This window comes from Xiphophorus hellerii, chromosome 16 (genome assembly GCF_003331165.1).
Source record: "Xiphophorus hellerii strain 12219 chromosome 16, Xiphophorus_hellerii-4.1, whole genome shotgun sequence".
Lineage (NCBI taxonomy): Eukaryota > Metazoa > Chordata > Actinopteri > Cyprinodontiformes > Poeciliidae > Xiphophorus > Xiphophorus hellerii.
Window position 1 is genome coordinate 539280 of NC_045687.1, and position 23218 is coordinate 562497.

The window sequence follows — 23218 nt, forward strand, 5'->3', positions numbered from 1 at the left end:
ATTAAAGGAATAGTAAGATAATATATTGTGACAATTAAGTATAAATATTCAAATAAATAACTATAAAAGTATCAATAAATTGAATTACAAATCATTTTTATATATTTTCCAACTCAATTGTAATTTGTCCCAAGTTTTTGTCAGTACCGTCAGACAAAAAGAATGTAAAAATATCAGGCATTATTGGGGGCATCAGAACTTCTGAGGACCCCATGACGTCTTCCTTTCTCTTCCTTTGCTAACAGGGCTAGGCTAGGCTAGCTAGCTTATGTTATTATTTAGTTTTTTCTTCTGTTTAATTCCTAAGTTGTTTGTCACAACCATGATGTGTCAACACCATAACTGACAATTTACAAAACTTTGATGACGTTTTGCAAAATAAATGTTTAATTTCGGCCAACTAAAGATTTCCTGGACCTGATGAGCTACAATATGGCCTCCTTCAGAATAACATCATATAAATTGAGGTAGTTTGGCATTTTGTCAACTCCATCAGAGTTTTTAACTGACATTGTGACTCTTTCAGTGTTAATGTTGACTAATCTTATTTAAATATGCAGTTAATTCATTTTAATGTATTTTTACATAAATGGCATTACTTCACATGCATCAAGTTTTTCTTTTTACCCACTAGTTTGTCACCACCTTCAGTTCTGTGTCAACTCCCTCACATAGACTTTATGTTGTTTTTTGTTTTAAATAATATTTAATATTTATTTAGAAACATTTGTCTGTAAAACTGAGTAAAAATATCACTACTAGGGTCATTAAAAAATAATTTTATTTTTATTTTTGTCAGATGGTGATGACAAAGTTCTGGGTCAGGTCCATTGAAAATTTAATTTTCAAAAAAATGTTGCAATTGGTAGCCTGCACCTTAGCATTTTTACATTTCCAAAACATTATTTGTCATATTTGTATACATAAGCTTGAGGAATAATTAAAAAATAATTGGGAAAATTTAAACCCATTTTGTCCCACTTCTCAAGAATCACTGAGATATTGAATTAATTATATGTACCTCAATTAACTGTTTTTCATTTTAAGAACTATATTATTTCATCATTTCATAAATAATTCCATAATCCTTTCATGAAGCACAAAATGGTGGGCGGGACAACTGGGAACCCTGACATCTGATTGGCTGCTTCTGCAGAGACCCTGACGTCTCTTGGTTGCCTCAAACATATAGTAAATTAAAATAATTATTTCTTAGATTATTTTAAATTGGCACTCTTCACTCTCCACAGTTTTAGTTTCCACGTGTTTCCATCTCCCACATCAGCAGCTGCAGAGAGGACAATCCCAGGCCAGCCACACGGGGGCGTGCAGGAGTCGCATCAAATGTTGGTGACGTCATTTTAGAGCCGATCTGACGTTTCCAGTCATGTTGAAAAGTTTGACTGCTTTGGGCTGAAATTGGATTCCTTCGGTGTTCCTCACGGTTCTATCCTGAGTCCACTCATGATCTCCATCCATCCATCCATCCATCCATCCATCCATCCAAACACAAAGCAATAATGATCCCATGACGCCACAGAGTACACTGAACAATCCTTTTCTTTATTAATTTTTTGTTTCATTTCAATATGTCTGTCAGGGTTTGTTTTTTTAGTTTTTATTTTAAATTAAAATTTTGACACACTTATAAAAGACAGCATCTGCATAGAGTTGTCATCTTAAAGATCCATGAAGAGAGGAAGGGCGAGGCTTGGGGGGGGGGGGGGGGGGTAAAGGGAGGGGGGGGAAGTCAGGGGGGGTTAAAGAAGGGAGGAAGGGGGGGGGATACTGGCACGTCACATGAACTAAACAGAACAGCCAACAGCAGTACGAGAGAGGGGGCAGGAGGGGCAGGAGGGCAGCGGGCGAGGAGGGGGGACAGATCGCTTTACATTACGCTACGCACACATACACACACACAAAAAAAACGGGACACGAGTTGCATTTCCGGTCAAAGTTGCGTGCAAAGAGCGACGTCACTGTCCTCTTTCTGCGAGTTTTTACTGTGCGGACTTTTTTTTCTGATCTCCGTCTCTTCTCTGCCGTCCCCCCACCTCCTCCCCCAGCACAGCATCAGCATGCAGCCGCCTAAAACTAATAATAATAAAACAAAAACAGTGGCGTATTTCTCCCCGGATCATGGCGTCTGGACGGCGGGATTCCGCGTCGGGAGTTCCTGCTGGAGAGCGCGGCGCGTCGGCCGGCCTGGTCGCCTCTGCATGATAAGGTCAGCCCTTGTTTCTCTGAATATTGCACGCTTTGTTACGAAAGGCCTGTGTGAGGCTGGAGACCGGGCCTGGAATTGGGTGGCGACTCCGGCCGGACCGCAGACCTCGAAGCCGCCAAACGGCCTGACCGCGTAAAGCGAAAAGAACTACAACTGGTTCACTGGGAACGTAGCTAGTTTATGCTGAGTTTAGCTAACTTTGACTAAGTTTAGCTTGCCTTTACTGAACTCAGCTAGCTTTACTTAACTTTAACTTTTGCTTAACTTAGCTAGCTTGTCCTAGACTGTGCTAGCTTGTCCTGTTCTATGCTAGCTTGTCCTAGACTGTGCTAGCTTGTCCTGTTCTATGCTAGCTTGTCCTGGACGGTGCTAGCTTGTCCTGGACTGTGCTAGCTTGTCCTGTTCTATGCTAGCTTGTCCTGGACTGTGCTAGCTTGTCCTGGACGGTGCTAGCGTGTCCTGGACGGTGCTAGCTTGTCCTGGACGGTGCTAGCGTGTCCTGGACTGTGCTAGCTTGTCCTGTTCTATGCTAGCTTGTCCTGGACGGTGCTAGCTTGTCCTGGACTTAGCTTTTGCATCCCTTTGACGACTTCAAGAAACCAGCGCTACGATCTCCTTCAGGAACTCCTCTGGGAATAAAAAATTGGGAAAGTTGGTTAGTAGGAAGACTGTGGTGGAGTTCTGAAGTACGTAACTCGGATTTAAATCTAGTTTTAGTCTACTGGTGTCAGAGGCGGTTTGGTTAGTGAGAGCATGAAGATCAGCAAGAAAGTCCCTTTGCTTTGGTGGATGTGTGCTTTTTCTCTAAAGTTGATGCGTACCACCACCACCGATTCTGTCTCAGAGTTGCTGATCCCAGTCCACCTGACCTGTAGTTTACAGACTGTCTGGGCACTTTCATTTGGATATGGCTATGAACTGGTTGGACTGAGTTGGTTTTAGAGGACTGGGTGCAGGCTAAGTGGGAACCAGACAGGAAAAGGTCGGATGTTTGGCGGAATGCGGCGGAGAGACGACGTCCGACAGAGAGGTGGGGACCCTGAACAGGACTTCCAGAGGGACCAGGGCGTGGCTTCTAAGGCCCTGGAGGCGGGGTTTAGTTTCCTAATATGGAGGGAAGCACTTTCATCAGAGGAGCCAGTGGGCGGAGCCTCTGGATTTGGGGTTATGGACAGAGGAGAGGCTGTGAGCGGACAAAGCGTCCGGACTGAGCGAGGCGGAGAACGACGGCGATGGAAGCTACACGGCGCCGTCTCTCTGCCGCCAACGGAGAGCGGAGGGGCGGGGCTTAGGACACGCAACGTCCGGGAAATAAAAGCAGCGAAAAAGGACAGACATCGAAGTGCTTGTCAACTTTGACGGGAATAAATATCTCAGTAGATTTATACATAGACATGCAAGTCATTTTTTCTCTCTTTGAAGTTATTTACAATAATTACAGAACACAAAGATTCCAGTTTCAGTTTGACAAAATTGCGAGCATTCAATATTCAATATTACTACTATTATTTATGATAACATAACTCCTTTTGTACTTCTTTAAATCAAGGAATCGTGGTAACCTCCCTTTTTAAAAGTTTTTCTGTTTGATCACTTTGTGTGAAGCCGTTCACTCCTGGGTTTTTGCAAATGTTTTTCTGCATTTTATTTGCCTTTTATGGTTAGAATTATAATAAGAACAACAACTATAATAATAATAATGTTATTTAAGTGTATTTCTTAATATGGCAGGGACTATGTGGGTGTGGTCTATCTATTTGACCCCTCCCCTAACTCCTCCCACTCAGGAAATAAAAACACTGATAGAAACCAAATACTGTCTCGCTTGATGAAGAGAGCAAAGAGACGTTTGGATCAAGCATAAAAAAATCAGATCAGTTCAAAACAAGTCACAGCTTTTACTGCAACGAAGAAAATCAAAGTTTTCATGTAATCAGAGCAGGAAGCGCAGCAGGCGTTGTTTCCGAAAATCTTCCCATGAAGACAAAAATCATCGCAGAGCGGGTTCTGGTCCGACAAATGAGGAGGTAAAAAGTAGGACTGACTCATGCTTACTTCAAGCAAAATGACGACAGCGGTTTGCCGCGCGTCTGGAGAAACATGGCAGGTTGTTTGGCTAACAGAGAGTCGATCTTTGGAGCCTCTGCGCCGCGACCGAACCCCTCAGGATGATCCACTTCCTGCTCGCTCGCTTCCTGCTCTGACAGAAAAACGGCACCACGCCCACAGAAGCAGTAATGGCACGCGGCCATGTACACAGTCATACAAACGCCGTATGTTGGTGTAAGATTTACATGAAAATATTCATATATTGTTGTTTATATATTAGTCTTTCGTCACGCCGCGGACAACGCTCGCTGGCGGTTTGTGGAGCTGGAATATCTCAATGTTTTTATTTTAAGCTTTCTCCTGGAAAACATCTGAATTATGCAAACATCTGGATTCACATGCACATCTGCAACAAACCACATGTTTGCAAACAGATTAGTTTTTATTAATCCATGTTTCTCCAAGGTGGGACATCAGGTAGAGATGAGAAAGTTTTCTGCAACAATCCGAGGTCCGTTCCTGTCTACGTTCTCTTTTGGTTAAAATCATTTATAAATTCTCGTCTTCTAAAAGTTCTCCGGTGTTAGCGGTTAGGAAGGAGATGCAGAATATTTGGTTAACGGATCTCGGGTTATTTTTCAGCCTCAAAGCAACAGAAAACTGGCCTTTCTGGTAGATATCCTGGAATTAAGTTGAACTTTGAATTTAATTTCTATATTTTCCCACAAATTTACACATAAATATACATCATAAATAACAATAATCTATCATTTTAATAATTGTTTTTTGCTCCTGCCGCAGCAGCGCGTTGATCCGGAGGTGTGAAGACGACTGATTAGCTGTACAGGAAAACAAAATGACACCAAAACAACAAGAACAAGAGCAGTTATTGAATAGAAGAAGCACCACCGTTGTCTCCGGTTATGATTATGTGCCATATTTTCCACTAATCAGACCACAAACTAGCATCTACAGGAGAAGAGGAACTGGAGGCAGACGTTGTTCAGATTGGTCGGATCAACTTGTGCAGGGAAAGACCATCATGCAGTGAGGGCTGGTGGTGTGTGGGGGGCATCAGGGCAGGCTTTTCACTTTTAGTTTAGCTTTTTTTAAATTGCTGTATCTGTTTGAGGAACGTCTCGGTGTAAACTTCACTTGCTTTGTGCTCTTCGATTCTAGCGGCGGACATTTTGAGAACACGAGTGGGAGGGAGAAGGCTTTGGTTTGAATCAAACAAACAGTGAACATCGCGTACATTTAGTTGCAATTTTTTAACAACTTGTGAAAACAGCTGCAACCCGGCGGACTGCAGTCTTTGCACGTTGAAACGAACCCGTGCTGCCAACACACGCTCACAAACGCGCCGTCTTCACCGAAGACGCAGGGAAACATGCTGCACACGCACAACGATGGGTGGAGGAGGAACCGGAGGGCAGCCTACAGGCGATTTCTCAGCAAACAAAGGGTGGAGTAAACAAGCCCAGCAGATAAAGGCGGGGTGAAATCCAGCGAGAAGTCCAGACGGACCTGAATGACCGAAGCTGACGGGAGTTTAGCCTTTCACATTTAAATAAAACACTCAATTATGTTCCAACAAAACGCGTCTAACAGAAATACTGAAACGCAGATCAATTAGTAACAGGTAATAAGTTGTGGCTAGTAGCTAATGTGCTAATCAAACAGGTCCGATGAGTGGTAAAGTGCACGGTAAGGAGGGCGGGGTGGGGTACAAAAACACCTTCATGCAAACTCCACAACGCTTTGCATGCCTTTTTTATTATTAACGTTATAATTATTACACACAGCAGGATGGAGGGGAAGGTCAGACTCCCAATACGCGTCGTCATCTTTTTATACAACCAAACGACTACAACACAAGACAAGAGGACCGGGAGGGCCGGACACTCGGGCGAACCGACCCTCTGAATCATTTTGGTGACGTCGTTGTGGTTCAATGTGTTTTCAGGGGCCTGATGGATGAAACAGGAACTTTACAGAAAATACAGACACAAAACACAACGTCATTGTCAACAAACTGGCTGGTGCTTTGACGGCAACTTTACACCGCTCATGTTCATCCACCTCAACCACCACCAGGACAACCATCAACTGTCCAATAGACCATGGCGCTGAGGGAAGGAAAGCGCAGCTAACTTTTAAAAAAATCTGATGCATGAAGCTACAATGAGATTTTGACTCGCTAAGTCATTAAATCCACTTCGGTTTACTTTTATTTACCTGTTGGAAACCACTAAAAACCAACGACAACAGCTGAGAAAGGGTCCAATCATCCTGAATCTACAGATGGTCCGTTTGAGAGATTTGTTGGATTTTGCTGCTGGGAGAAGAGGGTGACACTTTGGTGAACACAGCAGTTTTGGTTTATTGAAGCCAAAGAATAAATTAAATAGACCCCAATCTTCTCCAAACCTGAAACTAGAACATCAAGCGCATCACAGACATCTAAAGCTAACAATGCTAACTTCTACATCTCAAGAAAAAACACGTTTTCCACTAAACAACGACTACGTGCTGGACTCTGTGTACTGAAGCTTATTGCTCTGGCAGAGAGTGCGGAGGGATCTGAAGGTGGTTTTTCCTCCAGCGTAGGCCTCAACAGAAGTACGAAAACCTCCGTATCACAGAGCCTGAGCGCATTCCTCCAGAAACCTCAAACCCAACCAGCATCCTGGCAAATCATGAACACCTCACCAAACATTTCCGAACAGAGCAGCAACGTTTCAGACTGGGTATTATAAAAATCTCAGTCTGAACAGATTCCTAGCGACTCTTAGAAGCTTTATTAATGGAAGAATTCCTCAGAGTTTGGATAATCTGAGCAAATTTGTCAAATGTGACATTTTTAAAACATATGCAGGTAAAGATTTCCACAAGCTGCCATGAGACTGCATCGCTCTGTGAAACAACAATTTGTCCGGCCATTTTCAGCTTTTCGTCCAGTACTGCTACCTTTTCAATAAACCCCAGGTTTCAAACACAGTGAAACGTTCCTACAGCATTTATGTTCTTAGTATTGTAAAACCTGGGAATTTGTCCCAGTGAGTCCAACACTGCTAACTCTAATAGCTAGTTGAAATTAGCTAGTGGTACCTCACAGTTAGTTTGCATTCTTTGGGCAATGGGTAGGTTGCTACTGCAAACACAGCATAAAATCCTGTTTAAACTCACATTTTTACTGCAGGTATTATTTAATTATTAGCTAAAATTTCTTAACTAGAATTATCCTCCAGGTTAACAAGGATTCGCTTCCAAATTAATTTGGCTCACAATTACAGACTAATAAAGTACAAAATACGACACATAAATACTTTTTGTGTGGTAAAATCAAATGTTTTTACCGATATCTTTCCTTTAAGTTAGAATTAGCCAATGATTTGGAAGAATTATCTCTTTTTTTAGCTAAAGTCTATGATTAGCTAAAATGATCCTCAAGTTTAACAAGGATTAGCTTCCAAATTAGCATAATGTGGTTCACAGTTGAAGGCTAACAATCAAATAAATACTTTTTATTCCGTATAATTAAATATCTTTACTTCCTCTAAAATTAGAATTAGCTTATAATTAACAATAATTAGCTTCCAGACTGGCTGCATTTGGTGCAGCTAGAATTAGCTTATAAAATTTCAAGGATTAGCTTAGCTAGAAATACTTTTCAATAATTTAAAAAGTAATTTTCTTGCTATGTTGCTACGAGCCACAAACCCTTTGTTGTATTTCTGAAATCTTTTCTGCCATACTGGGCCGGACACCACAAATGCCTTTCACAGTTTTTAGAAAAAGTTTCTAGAAAACAGAAGATAAATCTTCAATAAGCTTCTACACAACCTACACAAACACAAGCTAATTCTACACCATGCAAAGCAGCTCAGACTAACCCTAACACTGGCAGTAACACAACATTCATGGGGTCTGTCTACGTCAGAAGTTAAAACATAAATTACATGTTCATGTTGTGAATGAATGTGTGTCACGTTGATCCACCTTCCAGGGAAATGCACCCATAGAGAATGTGAAATGGCCATAGAAGCTACCGTACTCCTAGTCCGGGCGGTTGGAGCATCCTGTCTCGGCATGCTGAGAGGAGTGATGCTCCTTTCACATTATCTACAGGAATGCCTTCATGTCTGGCAACCGAAACATCACAGCTTTTCCAACACAAACACACCGGAGACACGTCGGATCGCACAAACTCAACGTTAACACAATGTTAAGCAGATACAGCACAGGATACGTCACCACACACCGGAACAGCAGCACGACAAAAGCAACAAACGCTCGCCATCGAAACACAAAACGGCCACAGGACCATCGCCACACCCGGGTAACTGGTTTCGCCTGCTTGTTGGTTTTGATGCGTTTCCGTTATTTTTTGTTGACTCCTCGAGAAGAGCAGCTTGAGGATGACGGCCCTGGCTTTTAACAGATTCTCATTGGCTATCTCTGTGTTGGTAGGCGGGACAAGTCGTCTTTCTTGTATCTAAACTGCATAGATTAACTGTCCATCTCCACCCAGCCCTCAGGTATCACCTTGTCGCCTACGCTGGCCAATCAGAATAACCAGGACGGTCAGAGGCCCTCCCTCCCCAACTCTTTGGTTGGATCGATGCAACAGTCAGGGGAGTCTGACCTCCCCCTTGTCAACGCGGTGTTTTCCCAACCACAGCCGGCTGTGAAAACATCTGCTAAGGGTCCAATCGGTCTCCGGTACCAGGCTGGCCGAGGCGAATGACGGGGCAAAGCAGCCAATGAGAGGCGGACTAGCTGACGGCGAGGCACAACATTAACGTCGTTCCCCAACTTCTGCAACCTTCGGGTTTTCTACATCTATGCATTAGCTGTTTGTTTTCTGAAATGAACGTGTTGAACCCGAATGACAGATTTGTCCCACAGGACTCCCACCCAGCAGCCGTCACTGTCCTCGGAGACTCCCGAAAAAACAAACAAGGAACTTCAAAACATAGGAAAACAGCCAAACAAACAACAAAGTAAAAGTTATATTAGAGGTTATCATTTTTTACAGGTAGCTAACCCACGTGTTGCTTCATATGTTCAATACATTTACATAAATAGGTTTATTTTTCCCTCTCTTGTTGTGTGGATAAGTCACCTATAATGTGGTGTTACTGTGTTTTCTTCTTAGCTTTTTGTACCCCGCCCAAACCCGTGGTGTTTCCTCTTATTTGTGATTGGATTATCTCTTCCTAGCTGATTGGTTGTCGGTCTTGCATTTGTGTTTCAAGTTTTTTGTGTTGTCGTTGCTGTTTCTTTTCTCTGCTGGCTGTCGGTCGGCATCAGTCATCATGGCAGCAGGTGGAGGAACGTCTTAGAAGCCCAGCGTGCCGCCGATGGTCGACGCCAGGACCACGCCCAGGATGACGCAGCAGATGATGATCATAATCTTCTTCTGCAGGGTGACAGAAGGAAGCAAACGCATGAATGATATGGGAATGACATTCAGAACCACTTTTTTATTTGGGTTTTCCTGTTTAAAACGTTTAGTGTTGTCTTTTTGTTAGAAATCTTAGGCTGCATTCCCTCCAGCTCTGTTCACTCCGATTTAACCCGACTCCAGGCCGGTTGCCTAGAAAGAGCGGTTCATTTGAGGAGGCGTGAATTCGTAATCGAACAAAAAATTTAACTGGTCTGCCCACAAACCTTGGTCTGGGTTCGGTTGAAGGGACCGGACAAAAGCAGCACAGGGCATTCTGGGTAAATGCAACTGAAACAAACACGCTAGGCTAGCGCGTTTGAAGAGCCATTCCAACGACCGAGATGTCCTTAAGATTATTGGAAAGGGAAATTTGGACAAAAATTCTATAAAAGTCTTTCTGTGAGTTTGAACCTCCGGTTTCTGTCTTCATGAAGGCGACGTGTCAATGCAGGACGGCGGGTGCTGTTGTTTTGACTGGCTGTGCAAATTTCCATTTTTTAAAATGATTTTCTCACCATATGAGAGAAGCAGAATAGAGTCTGAAAGCATGCTAGCATAGTTAAATACTGAAATGTTTAAGATTCAAGCAAGAACTGCTAAAAACAGCATTTTAAGTTCAAACTGGAGAGTGACTGTAGTTGTCTGATAGGAATGCAATTCATCTGCAGCTAAAACCTCATTCTGGACATTAAGACACTGAAAGACCAACAGGAAGGTTTGAGTTCCTGAAGGGAGGCAGCTGCACCACTTCCTGGAGTTTGCAGTTGGAGTCCAGTCATTTGTGAGTTGAAGAGGCATCACTGTATTTGGAAGGCAGTGGACATGAAGGAGTCTTCATAGATATTTACGACTATGGTCACAAAGTGTCTTACGCTAAATGGAGGAATAGCTCCTTGGACATTTTTTAGATTCCGATTGGACAAATTGGTGTCTTTTAGCATTTTAGCTAGCCTTTTGTTAGCCGTTTGAAAAGGAGCCTCCTGGATCGACGGTGGGGTCCAGAGCAGAGTTTCATCAGGAGGGAAGCTAGACTCTTACCTTGCGAGCCTGGCTCTGGTATTTTACGGCCTTCTTGGTGTCGGAGACGGCTCGCTCCACGTAGTCGACAGAGTGTTCTACGTTGTACTCAATTCTGTCAATCATTTCTCCCTAAAACAAACATCTGAATTTAAGCGACACCAAGCAACTCCTTTATGGGATCAGGTAGCTTTCTAACACCGGTGGCCTACCTGGCTCTCGACCAGCATGGCCATGTCGACAAACATGTCGTGGAGCTCACGGATGCTGTTTTCAAGCTTGATGATCTCGGTGTGTCGGGTCTCGATCTCGTTCAGGGCCTGCTTGGTCATCTGAGAGTCCATTTTGATCTGCAGGACAAGTTTACAGAAGCATATTCTGTCTTCTCTGCTCCGTCACAGAACGTCAAAAAAACCCCCAAAGTCTACAGAAGTAACTTTAGAAAAGAGGATAAAATCTAAAATTTGGGAAATAAATAGTAAATTATTAGAACATTTTTCTGCAGTTTAAATCTGCTCGTCTCAAAGAAGAGAAAAAGCTATACATCTACAATATTTATTGACTTAAATTTTATATCATCAACATACAGTTAAAATGAGTTACTGGCTTCTAAGTCAGCTAGTTGGATAAGTTTATCTGTATGGATAAGTTTAGCTGTACACAAAATACAAAAAAAAAAAAATTGCTATTTAGCCAAACAAACCGCAAATATAAAAATCCAGATTTGCTGGAACGATTTTGTGATTGGTGACAATAAACATATTTAATTAAATTGTGGGATTAGCTAAAACTAGCTTCTTAAAGAAGTGAAATTAGCATACGGTTAGCTACAATTAGCTTCAAAATAAGTAAATATTGTTTCATGATATAAGCTGAGAAATCATTTACGGATGTGTTATCTTGGCTTTAGCTGTCAGTTTAGCTGAATCAGCTATAATTAGCCTAAGTTAGCTTACAGCTAATTGTGCTAGCTGCAGTTAGCTTTCAGAGTAGCAAGGATTATTTCACTGTTAGCTAGAGTTGACTTCCTGATTGGCCTTGTTTGTTAATTAGCATCAGCATTTTAAATTTAGACAGAGTTAAATTAATCTTCTGCTTCCACCTATATTTTTTCGGTCTTTGTGATTTTACTTTTAACATAAATTTAAATGTTTATGTTTCTGTATTAATTTTCTTCTTTTTCAGCATATTGTACAACAAGTCATTTAAATGGGATTGTTTCTATTTTCTGGTCATAATATGGTTAGTTGGTAAAGAAACTTTTTGTTTTCTATCTTCACCTGTTAAATGAAAGTCACAGGTTTTAGTTGCTTTCTGAATGATTTATTGTCGATTCGTTGGCAGTTGGACGAACTTACCTGGTCAGACTAACTCCACACCTGCTGTAAACCTGAACTTTACTGACCTGTGCTGATTGGTCACCACACTGTGACGTCACAATACAAGTGGCTTCAATCAGAGTAGCTCAGCTGTCATTTGCAGCCAGGTGTTTTGTTAAATCCCTGCAGTCACGGCCGCTTTTAATTTGAAGAAGAAAACAATATGAACTCCTTCAGAATAAAAGCAGTGGTGGCTTTTCTTCAGCTTTCCTTCCCATGTCCAGAAGCAAAGGCTGCCTTCACTTGATGTTTCAGCGCACCTTGTGGCCGTTCTGCATCCTGACCACATGATGATGCGTACAGGAAGCAGAAGGCTCCACGTTAAAGTGACCGCAGGTGCGGTGCTTACATCATCGGTGAAGATGGCCAGTTTGCCACTCTCCAACATGTCCTCCAGCTCTTCGTTGGTGGTGGTTCTTCCAGCTGCAGACAGAGCAGAAACAAAGATTATTCAGAGGAGATCGCCATAGCGACCTTCCACAACACTCAGCATCTTCTGATTTGCCGTTTTGATCCGTTAAGGTCCAACCAACAGAAGGAGGATGATTTATGAAGCAGGATTTCACCAAACAGCAACCAGCTTAGAGATAAAATGTCTGTTCTGACCGAGCCTCAGGTCACAGGAGCAAGTTCAGGAGGTGAAGTCGAAATATCACCAGAATAACTCAAAAATAATTAGAGAATAAAATCAAGATATTGCCAAAATAATAATAATATATTTTAAAGAAAAAAAATCCAAATTAAAAAAATAAAGAGCTCCTGTAAATGGCTGTTAGAGCAGCAGAGCGTTCAGCCGGATTGAAAGAGTCAGAGAGTCTTTTGAGTGGAGGATTATTCTAAATACTAGATGATTTCTGTCCATAAGGCGCATTCACAAAGCGGGCGGCTCCACTGGAGGACGGCTGCAGCTGGACCGGTACCGGTACCGGTACCTGCTTTAAGTTCTGCTCAGAGCTCCAGGATGATCAGTCTGGATGAATCTAAACGCTCAGAAACCAGCAGATCAATCTGATCTCTGATCAATGGCTCCATGTTCTCCATCAGAGCCAAAGCTCCTCAGGTAGCGGCTCACCTTGATGCAGCTACTGATATACCTGGGATTGTCTCCACACCTGATCACCTTCAATAATCAAACTGTTTGATCAGCCCTGGTTTCTCTCTAGTGAGAATAAATAGATGCATTCAGACGATGAGTTTCATCTTTATGAGACACAAACTGAGCAACATGATTATTTACATTGAGGTTTTCACATCCTTTATTTCTATTTTCTTTATTCTGTGTGTGTGTGTGTGTGTGTGTGTGTGTGTTAGGTTATTGTCTGAGGATAAATGAGGTTCAGTTTAATCGTTTAAACAATAAAATATTAAAATCATGATAAACACTGTAGTCAGGTTTCAGTGTGTTTAGGTGAGTTTTGACTCTTTGTAGTTTCTTATTGTCCACAGATAAAGTTTGTGTTTCTGCCGCCAGAGAAAAAGTCTGTGTACATTTACCAAACTTTGACGCAAAGTTAATTTTTATACATGCCGACTTGTGCGTGAAATATGGCGCCGCACATTTCTCATGCGTACGCCGCTTTAACCCGGCCGCAGGGTTCCTTCAGCAGCAGTGAGGCAGCGTAAATACATTCAGTTTATTTCTGTAGCGCCATTTCATAACAAGCAGCATCTCAAGGCACTTTGCAAAAAAAATCATTTAAATTCAATCACACATCCATTCCAACTGATCCTACTTCTCACAGTACAGTTTAATTAATTATTCAGAAGTTTCTATCTCAGCAGAACATCGAGTCATTGACTTGCAGCATTCACTCCTGGACCAGCAGGGGGCGACAGTAGACAGTTGAGTCGTTGTCTTTACAGCAATTCCTTCTACCGAGTATGAATGTAGCGACAGTGGAGAGAAAAAACATTTAACAGCAAGAAATCTCCAGCAGAACTTGTTTCTGTCTGGGCTGCTGGTTTTGTTGCTGCTGGTTTGTTATTGTTTGTGTTTACCATCCGCCATGTTGCGTGTTGAACTCACTGATCTCCAGCTGCCTCTGGATGCGGTCCTTGCAGCGGTCGCGGTACTTGGACTGCGTGGTGTTGTACTCGGTCATCACCTCCACGAATTTACGCGACAGCGTCGAGTGCTGGAGAGAGACAAGGAGGAAAACTGGTTGAATGTGGATGAACTGGTTTAACTGGGAAGGACTGTAAACCAGAGCTGGAACTCCATGATGTACATCCAGATGCTCAGAACTTATTTTTGTTGAACCGATCATCTGGACATTCCTCAATGGCTCTTAATAACTTTGGTTAAATATGACAAACAACCAAATAACACAGCATATTAGAGATATTGTAGATAGAAAAAAGGCAGAAAATATACTTTTAAAAACTTGAACATTTTATTAAAAACTTGAAAAAATGTCTATATTTTTTTTCTTGAAAATTTCAGAGACTAATCTCAAAGTTGTTGAAATGTACTCATTTTGTCCATTGCAACGGCTCAACATGCTGATCCTGTTAGTGGCTGCAGTTCCCTTCTTGTCCACTAGGCGGTAGCAGACATGACGGCTGCAGCCAATCACAGACCAGAAAGCATGAGGAAGTGACGTTCAGAAGGAACTTTGAGCAGGAATGAATTAAGAAGCTAAAAAATAACGTTTTAGTGATAAAGTGTGTGAGGAGTGAAAGTGTAACATGCGTGTCGGTTTGAACACGTTTAATCAGCAGCAGTCACATGATCAACAGAAACTTCTGCTCAGCTCTTCAGATTAAACTTTTATCGTTTGCTGACAGACTTTGTAAGCTTGACCCGTTCTGGAGAGGTCGACCATCTGGTAACTGGTTCTGCTACATGACGGGTTTGAAAGTGAGAAATCGTCGCCACGACCGGGTCTGGACCCGACCCACCTGTGTCTTACGGATCCGGAGGTCCGCTGATGATCTGTTGAGACCTTCCTCCTGCTCGATGCTCTGCTCAATTGCTGCAGGAACACAAACAAGCAAACGATGTTATAAAGTAAACTGTTTAATTCTGTTTTTCTGCTCCGCAGGGCGGTTTGGTTCTGACCCGTCTTCAGGTCATTTGTTATCGTCCACCATCGACCCGTCTTCATGCACGAGGTACAACCGAACCATCACAGGTTTCTCTACTACAGTGAGTGAGTCTCCAGTGATTGTAGCGTAAAGTAAAAACCTTTCAGGATAAAAATCACAAGTTGCTTCAACAAAGTAAAGCAAAACAGATTTAAAAAGATGTGCTTTTTCCTTAAACCTTCACTGCTTCATCAGTCTAAGATGATGACCCAAAGAATCCCGCTAAAGCAAAATAGAGATGGATTGAAGACAGCAAGGTGCAGGTTCTGGAGTGGCCTATTCAAAGCCCAGACCTGCTCACAGATGGAGCAGGTTAACAGGAAGGCTGGAGGAAAATGCAGCATGTGTAAAAAGATTGTTCAGTTTCAACCTGAAGTGAAGGAACTGAGATGTGCTCCATCCTCAGCGCTTATTTACCCAGGAGAGCTAGCTTAATTACATCTGGTCACTGAGGATCTCTGTGATCACTGCAGCTTCTAAAGAAACCATCCAGGAGGAAAAGCCTGAACCACATCTGACCAGCGAGACTCTCAGGGAGGTTAACAAGAACAGATTTAAATCTATAACAAGGAAATTAATCTGAGCCTTTAAAAGATTTCCTTCAATATGCTAATGAGGAGAACATTAGAGAGGAAGTTTAACAATGATTGATTATTACTTTACTCCACCAGTGGTGGGCACCGCTAACAAAAAAGTTAGCTGTGCTAGTCCTAAAGCGCTAATCATAAACAGTAGTTCTGCTATCGCCATAGGCCATTAGCAGAACTAATGGCCTATGGCGATTAGTTCTGCTAATGGCCGTAAAGTGGGCGGCCATTGGCCCTGCTGGTCCTGCCAGACATTCACCCAGGCTGCACACAACAATCTGTGACTGACATCTCTGTGTTTGTATGCAGACAGATACAGATAAAACCTCCAGCTCTGAGACCTGGACCAAATCTAATCTAAGGCTCCAGATCAGAACAGTCAAAGGTTTTCAGCAGCTTCGGGTCGGGTTGGGATCATGAACCGCTCTGACATCTGAAAAAAGGCTTGGACTCTGATCCGGTCCAGGTCTGACCCAATTCTGCCTAAAAATGAAATGAGATTTCTGTATTTGTCACCATTTATAGAACCGTGACGATGTTTTCTTTCTAACGGCGTTGGGATGGAAAACAGACATCAGGCCCATTTCCGTTAACGGGTCCGGACCAAATGCTCACCACACTTTGCCCAGCCAGATCATTTTGACTCAGGTAGAATAATAATTGTGTGAATTTGTTTTGTTTTTTTTTCCCTCTTTGCTCTTCCAAAAGCCAATCAGCCATCAGGAGCCATAAATATCGATGGCTGCTGATGGTTTCAGGTCTGTTGGCTGCTGAGATTCATTTTTGTCTGCTAAATAACAAACACATTACAGTTTATTCATTTTGTTTTTCATGCAAAAATATTGACATCTCTTTCCATACAATTAGTGGAACAAGCAGCAAATATAATCTGCTGCTTTTTGGTTTCAGACCCACAGCATCCAGATAGCTGCAGCTGCTGTTGCTGCTGTTGCTGCTGTTGTTGCTGTTGCAGCTGTTGCTGCTGTTGCTGCTGTTGCAGCTGTTGCTGCTGTTGTTGCTGTTGCTGTTGTTGCTGCTGTTGCAGCTGTTGCTGCTGTTGCTGCTGTTGCTGCTGTTGCTGCTGTTGTTGCTGTTGCAGCTGTTGCTGCTGTTGTTGCTGTTGCTGCTGTTGCAGCTGTTGCTGCTGTTGCAGCTGTTGCTGCTGTTGCTGCTGTTGCAGCTGTTGCTGCTGTTGTTGCTGTTGCTGTTGTTGCTGCTGTTGCAGCTGTTGCTGCTGTTGCTGCTGTTGCTGCTGTTGCAGCTGTTGTTGCTGCTGTTGCTGTTGTTGCTGTTGCTGCTGTTGCTGCTGTTGTTGCTGTTGCAGCTGTTGCTGTTGTTGCTGCTGTTGTTGCTGTTGTTGTTGCTGCTGTTGCTGCAGCTGCTGTTGCTGCTGTTGTTGCTGTTGCTGCTGTTGCTGTTGTTGCTGCTGTTGTTGTTGCTGCTGTTGCTGCAGCTGCTGTTGCTGCTGCTGCTGCAGTTGTTGCTGCTGCTGCGCCACAACGTCATGATGCGCTGGAACCATTATATTGTCCTGCTGCTCTAAACTGGTATTGCTGGAGGATATTTGACATCTATTTTATTATTATTATTTAATGTTCCAAATATTTGACAGGTCGTGATTTTTGTCATATCTATCCATCCTGTAGCTGTGTTGTGTGTATTTCTGTAATTGTATTAAGTAGCAGGGCGCCTGCAGCTGTAGCCACTGTGTGGACCTTCAGATTTTTCTTTAAGTAAAACAGAAAATAATCATTTTTAATATTTTTTATTATCTAACCCTCTTTACTATTGACAACATTTAGGAGAAAATAAAGATCTATTGTGTCAAAACGTTTTGTACGTAGTGAGTCTGTGAGTCCTGCAGCGCCGCACAAAGCCTGAATCTTATTGGTCAGTTTACTTTTGGGAATTTGGCGGCTCGGCGCTTTTTCTGTATGCTAAAAATGAACGAGGAGTTTGAATCCTCCCGTCGTTCTAAGAGCTTTTTACCTTGTGCGGTTTTGGCGGGTCGCCGGTTTAGGAGCTTTTTGTGTGTGTGTGTGGGCGTGTGTGTGTGGGCGTGTGTGGTTTGGCGAACTGAAGAGCTGACGGTAACCTGGTTGGACAACTGTTCATCACACCAACAATCTAATGATGACAAAACCTTCATCCAGACATTTTGTGTTTTAATATCATCCGTCTGTATTCAGCTGTTCTCAGGTCGGCTGCATTTTTCCTCTTTTACATTTTTCCAGAAATGGAATAAAGTCCATTCCTCCATCTAAATGCTCTGAGTAAAGCTGCTTTCTGCTTGTTCCCACTGACAACTGACAACATTTTCTTCTGATTATTTTCCACCAAATCTCTACCACCATTTAATAGCAAACAATCATTAGATCCAGCCAGACCGCAGCGCATGGTCGACCCAAAACATCGTCCTCCAGGGAACAGATGTTGACTGTTTACTTTGGGACAAATTGCCACAAACCCACTGAACTGATTGACAGGTTCCATATCTCCAGTTTAACTGATTATATTTAAGCAAATCTTCCTAAATAAATTTGGTCTTAACATTTCCACAAATGACCAGATCTTAGCTGGGCTGTGACATTAAATATGCATCGTCCCAATTGGAAAACTACTGTACTGCATCCTTTTATCCTCAAGAAAATCACGCTATAATTCACTGCGTTATCAGCTGTGGTCCAACTGATTAATATATATATAAATATAGGTGCAGTTGTGAATTATCAGTGCCTAACAAGTGCAGATATGAAAAAAAAATCATATAAATATCTATAAGTTTTAATTAACTCTCATTAAAATGTGACTATTGTGTTAATATATCTGGAGGGGCGCAAAGAAGTTACTGTCAACGCTTTACAGAATATCTGAGTTGATAAATATCTCATAAGTTGTTAGTGTTATATACAGTATATATATTATCTGCACTATGGGGACAAACGGTCTCAGGAGTCTCCTTAATGAATATCATTTCCTGTTTGCAGAAATGCTCAGTGTTCAGCAGGAGGGTTGGTGGGAGTCAATGTCATGTCCTGATATTTACCTCAAAGGATTGTTTGTGTGCGTTTTCTGGCCCTTGGCCTGGCAGCGCCCTGCTGGATCCACCATGACTCAGCAGTATCACACCACCGATGGTGTGTGTGTGTGTGTGTGTGTGTGTGTGTGTGTGCGTGGGTGTGCGTGTGCGTGTGTGTGTGTGTGCACTGTGTTCCTGGGTGTTGTTGTCTTTCTGTATGGCAGTGAGATGAAAACTGGGTGAGTAAGCAGCAGATTGAGTCCTGGTGTATTTTTGAGGACGTTTAGCCCATTTAGCTGAAAGAAACTGATGCATGTTAATTTGTTCTTATGTAAGAGTTTCTCCCAAATTATAAGAACTCAGCAGAGCTGCAATGAAACTATATAAAAAAAAACAACTTACAATTTAGACTGTATTTTTGTGAAGAACTGAAAAATACATCAAAATGCAACCATCACTTCAACATTAGTGATTAAAACAGTCATGGTGAAAAAGAAAATTCAGTGTCTCCCATGTGCAGGGTAAAAATTAAATGGATCTAAAAATGTTTACATTTTGCAAGTATACAAAAAGACGACAGACTTTATATGGTCATTATTTAATTAAACAAAGATGAAGCCTAAAGTCTGTCCTTGCTGTTTTCATGGGACTCTATGTGAAAGTAGCAGCCAAGAGCTGCAGATCAAATGCGTTGAATAAGTGATCATGTTCAATGTGATCACCTCTATCAGAGGAAGAGTTGTGGCAGCAAACACAACGCCGAACTGGGCAGACATCAGCAAGGAGCAAATGTTTCTTCTCATCAATCTGGAAGAGTTTTGAGGCCATTTCCAGGCATCTGAAGTCCGTCGTCAAACACAGAAAGATTATTGACAAGCTGAAAACATTTAAAGTATTTCTCCTCCACTTCTCTCTGACCCAAACGCTTCTTGAAGAATAAGAGACAAAGAAATGGACAAACCAGTGAACTTGCTAAAGGAAATTTTACATTGTTGTTTTAAAAAATATTTTTCTTGTCACACTTAAATATTTCAGATTATGAAGTGGCTTATTTTAATTATGAATTATAATTTTAAAAAGCTTAAGGAAACAGCCTGGCCCTATGTGAAAAATAATTTTCCTTAAATCTAAAACTTTGTGTTAACTGGAGTCTTTTACATGCCTGAGGTTGAACTTTGACCCACTCTGGTTTACAGGATTGTTTTAATTAGAGGCGGGACTCAAAAACTTTAGTTGTTGCTAAATGTTTATAATTTATATATATTTTAATTAATAATAGACATGTTGGCTCTTTAACAAAGACAGATATTGTTTCTAACTGAAGCACAGTACGAAATAAATCTGATTAGTTGAGTTAAACTTTTTAACGAGTTAACGTGTGTGTAATAAATTAATCTGAATTATGACCTTAGTTTTAATTTTGCAGCATTGCAGGTTTTCAGTGTGAAATGTTTAAACTCACAATGTTTCACCAAAATGTATAAAGTTAGACTTTGATCATGTGGTGCATAAAATCATAAATTCATGTAATGATCAAATCTGAGCTCAGTTATGTTGACAACATTTTCTAAACAATTTAATTCATGAAACCTTTATTTGCAACTTTAAAAATTTGAATTTTTAGTTTTGTTAAAATTTTCTTAAGCGTGTTTGGTTTCTCTCTCATAAATGCAATATTATAAATCAGGTGTTGCTTAATCAGGAGGCTGTGATGTAAATGTGCAGATAGACATAAAAACATAGAATTACGTAATGATGAGGTTTTTCCATCAGTGAATGTTTGGCCTCCCAGTGAGGAAAGTCTCATCGGTCGCTGCAGGTCCCGTCTTTCTAAGGTGACATTATTTTGGGTTTTAGTATCGAGATATATTTTTTTATTAAAAATTATTTATCCATCACTAGTTAAGATGTTTGACCTTGTCTGGAAATCAGATATGGACCTTTGAACATGAAGGTATAGAATCGCTAGCTTTGTTTCCATTAACCACAAATTTCCCCCAAATTAAAATTACGAAAATAAATTTTCTTAATGGAAAATAAATAAATAAACTTAAAAGTTTTTAATAAATTTTTTGCTCTATGATGAGGCGGTTTTTCAGCCGTATTGTAATAGACATATTTCATGAAAATAAAACAGAAAAACTTTTTTTTACATCATACGAGTCACGTGATCAACAACAGGATGTTACCACTGACGAAAACCACAAAGAAGACGACAGGAAGTAGAAAGATGTGGATGGTTTGTTTTTGGTTCATGTTGCTCCACCAGAACTTTCACAGCATCACACAGTTCATAAAAGTTGTGTGTTATTCCAACGTATCTCCTGTAAAATGGCCGACTACAATTTCCCCAAAATGCTGCATAAGTAGCTGCACCCAAGAAGGCGGGGCTTGCTGCGCCAACGCCTGCATGAGGCACCGGCGTCTCCTCTGATTGGCTGATAGATGAGCATTGAATTATGAATAGATGTCGTAACTGTTTACACCCGTTGCTGCCATGATGTTTAATGAACAAGCTTATTCACATGTGATTTTAGTTTTGTTTCTTATTTAATGCAAAACTCTCAACTGCAAAATTGTGTTTGTTCGACATTAGCGGAATATTGACAGAAATTTGCGTACATTTGTAATGGGAATGCAGCTTATGTTTAATTTGTCAGTAAAAAGTTGATTGTGTCTGTTGTAAAGAGCTTGCAGCTTCACAGACAGGCTGATGATCCCTGCAGGCGGAGCAGAGAGCGCTGCGCCGTCCTCAGGGTTCACATCTACAGTAAGAGATCCTGTCTGTGTGGGGACAATAACACTCTGCTGCCTCATGGGGGATCCAATTATAGCTTCATTGCAGCTATTCTCAGTCTGCATATGTACAGTGTGTGTGTGTGTGTGTGTGTGTGTGTGTGTGTGTGGTGTGCAGTCCATCTTCTGGCTGTGCACATTAAAGCAGGGATGTCCTTGAACCTTCAGCATGAACCGGTGCTGCAGCAGCAGCCGCTCTCTGTGTTTCTGTAGCTTTAAGCTCATTGGCTTGTCTTCCTCTCTGTGTGTTTGTGTTTCTGTCACAGTGATTATAGCTTGATAAATCGCTGCTACAGTTTCTGAATATTCTCATCTTCTGACGCAGCTGAAGGTCGACATGTGTGCTCATCCTCACAGCAGAAATTTTCTATGAACTCACACAAATAATACCTGCATGATGCAGCCGCTATAAAGCAATCATTTCTGTTTTAAAGAGACGTGAAAAATGTATTCTTATTACAGTCTAAAACATCTTCCACTCCGGCTGCTTTTATTCTTGCCAATTATTGTACCAGAAAAGACACACAGGACATGTGTATAACACACCAGGGCGTAGGAACCCTGACCCAATGGGGACACATATCGGAAACCTGACAGATCCATAAATAGCTTGATCAGAAATGTGTCATGGTGTTACTTAGTAACCGTTCCTCTAATATACCCCTTTTGTTTCAGGAACCAGTAATCTAACGAGTCACTATTTACAATCCAATAATCATATTAAAGTTCTGCATCCAAGTCACTGTGTGTTACTATATTTGTCGTTGTATTGAGGGAAAATTTATTGTTTTCCTCGGTTTCCTTGGGGAGTGATGTCACAAACGTAAACAATGGAGAGAAAAGAGAGATGCATATTTTCCAGCTGATAGATGAATTTTTCATTGAGTAATCAAGTTACTTTTTCAAAGTAATTATGCCATGAGAACTGATATATATAAATACACACACACACAATTGTCTTTGTCCCTCACATAAGTCCTGATCCGTTGGGCCAATGGACCTTACCACAGGGCCATGTTTCATTGGCTGATGCCCATTCTACCTGGTCACGTGCGTGGCCATCTCACAAACACACTTAGCTTCCCGTTAGCTAAGTACAGCATAAAGGCAGAACTGATACAACTTGTACACCTTGAAGCCTGTCTGCTACACAGTCTGACGTTAGCTAAACAGATCAATATGCAATGTGTCTGTATCTGACATACACTAAAGATTTTATTTTAGCAGAAAAGGCTTTGGACTAAACTGTTACTCTGTTAGCCACGTTAGCACCAAGTACAGCTAGTCAATCAACCATCGCTGTGTTCAGGGAAGCGCTGATTAATAATCGATAAATAAATATCAAGCCTGGAAACTTGATATCGTAACGAACTGAATGTTATGTTTTTAACGTAATCTTTGCTCGTCTTGCGGGGCGCAGGCGGTTGCCACGGTAACAGGTGTGCTTAAACTACAAAGAGAGAGAGAGTAAAAAGGTAGGAGTGGTTTTGAGTTGATCACCTGTTCAGGTTATTTTACCTTTGTTTGCCTTTGCTGTGGCTCATTACAGCCGCTGTAGTTTCTAAACGTTGGACTAATTACCTCGTTAGTTTGTGAGTTTACGTC

General features: G+C 41.6%; 1 protein-coding gene across 1 annotated transcript in view; it reads right to left on the reverse strand.

Moving 5' to 3' along the window:
- Positions 1 to 1542: 1542 nt before the first annotated feature.
- Positions 1543 to 23218, reverse strand: part of stx1b (syntaxin 1B) — a 48388-nt gene continuing 26712 nt past the window's right edge. Inside the window, exons 5-10 of the mRNA XM_032588626.1 lie at positions 15026 to 15099; positions 14151 to 14259; positions 12474 to 12547; positions 10958 to 11095; positions 10767 to 10877; positions 1543 to 9701 (exon numbers count right to left, since the gene is read on the reverse strand). Coding sequence (XP_032444517.1) covers positions 9621 to 9701; positions 10767 to 10877; positions 10958 to 11095; positions 12474 to 12547; positions 14151 to 14259; positions 15026 to 15099 — 587 coding nt within the window. The 3' untranslated portion in view covers positions 1543 to 9620. The remainder of the gene's footprint in view (positions 9702 to 10766; positions 10878 to 10957; positions 11096 to 12473; positions 12548 to 14150; positions 14260 to 15025; positions 15100 to 23218) is intronic.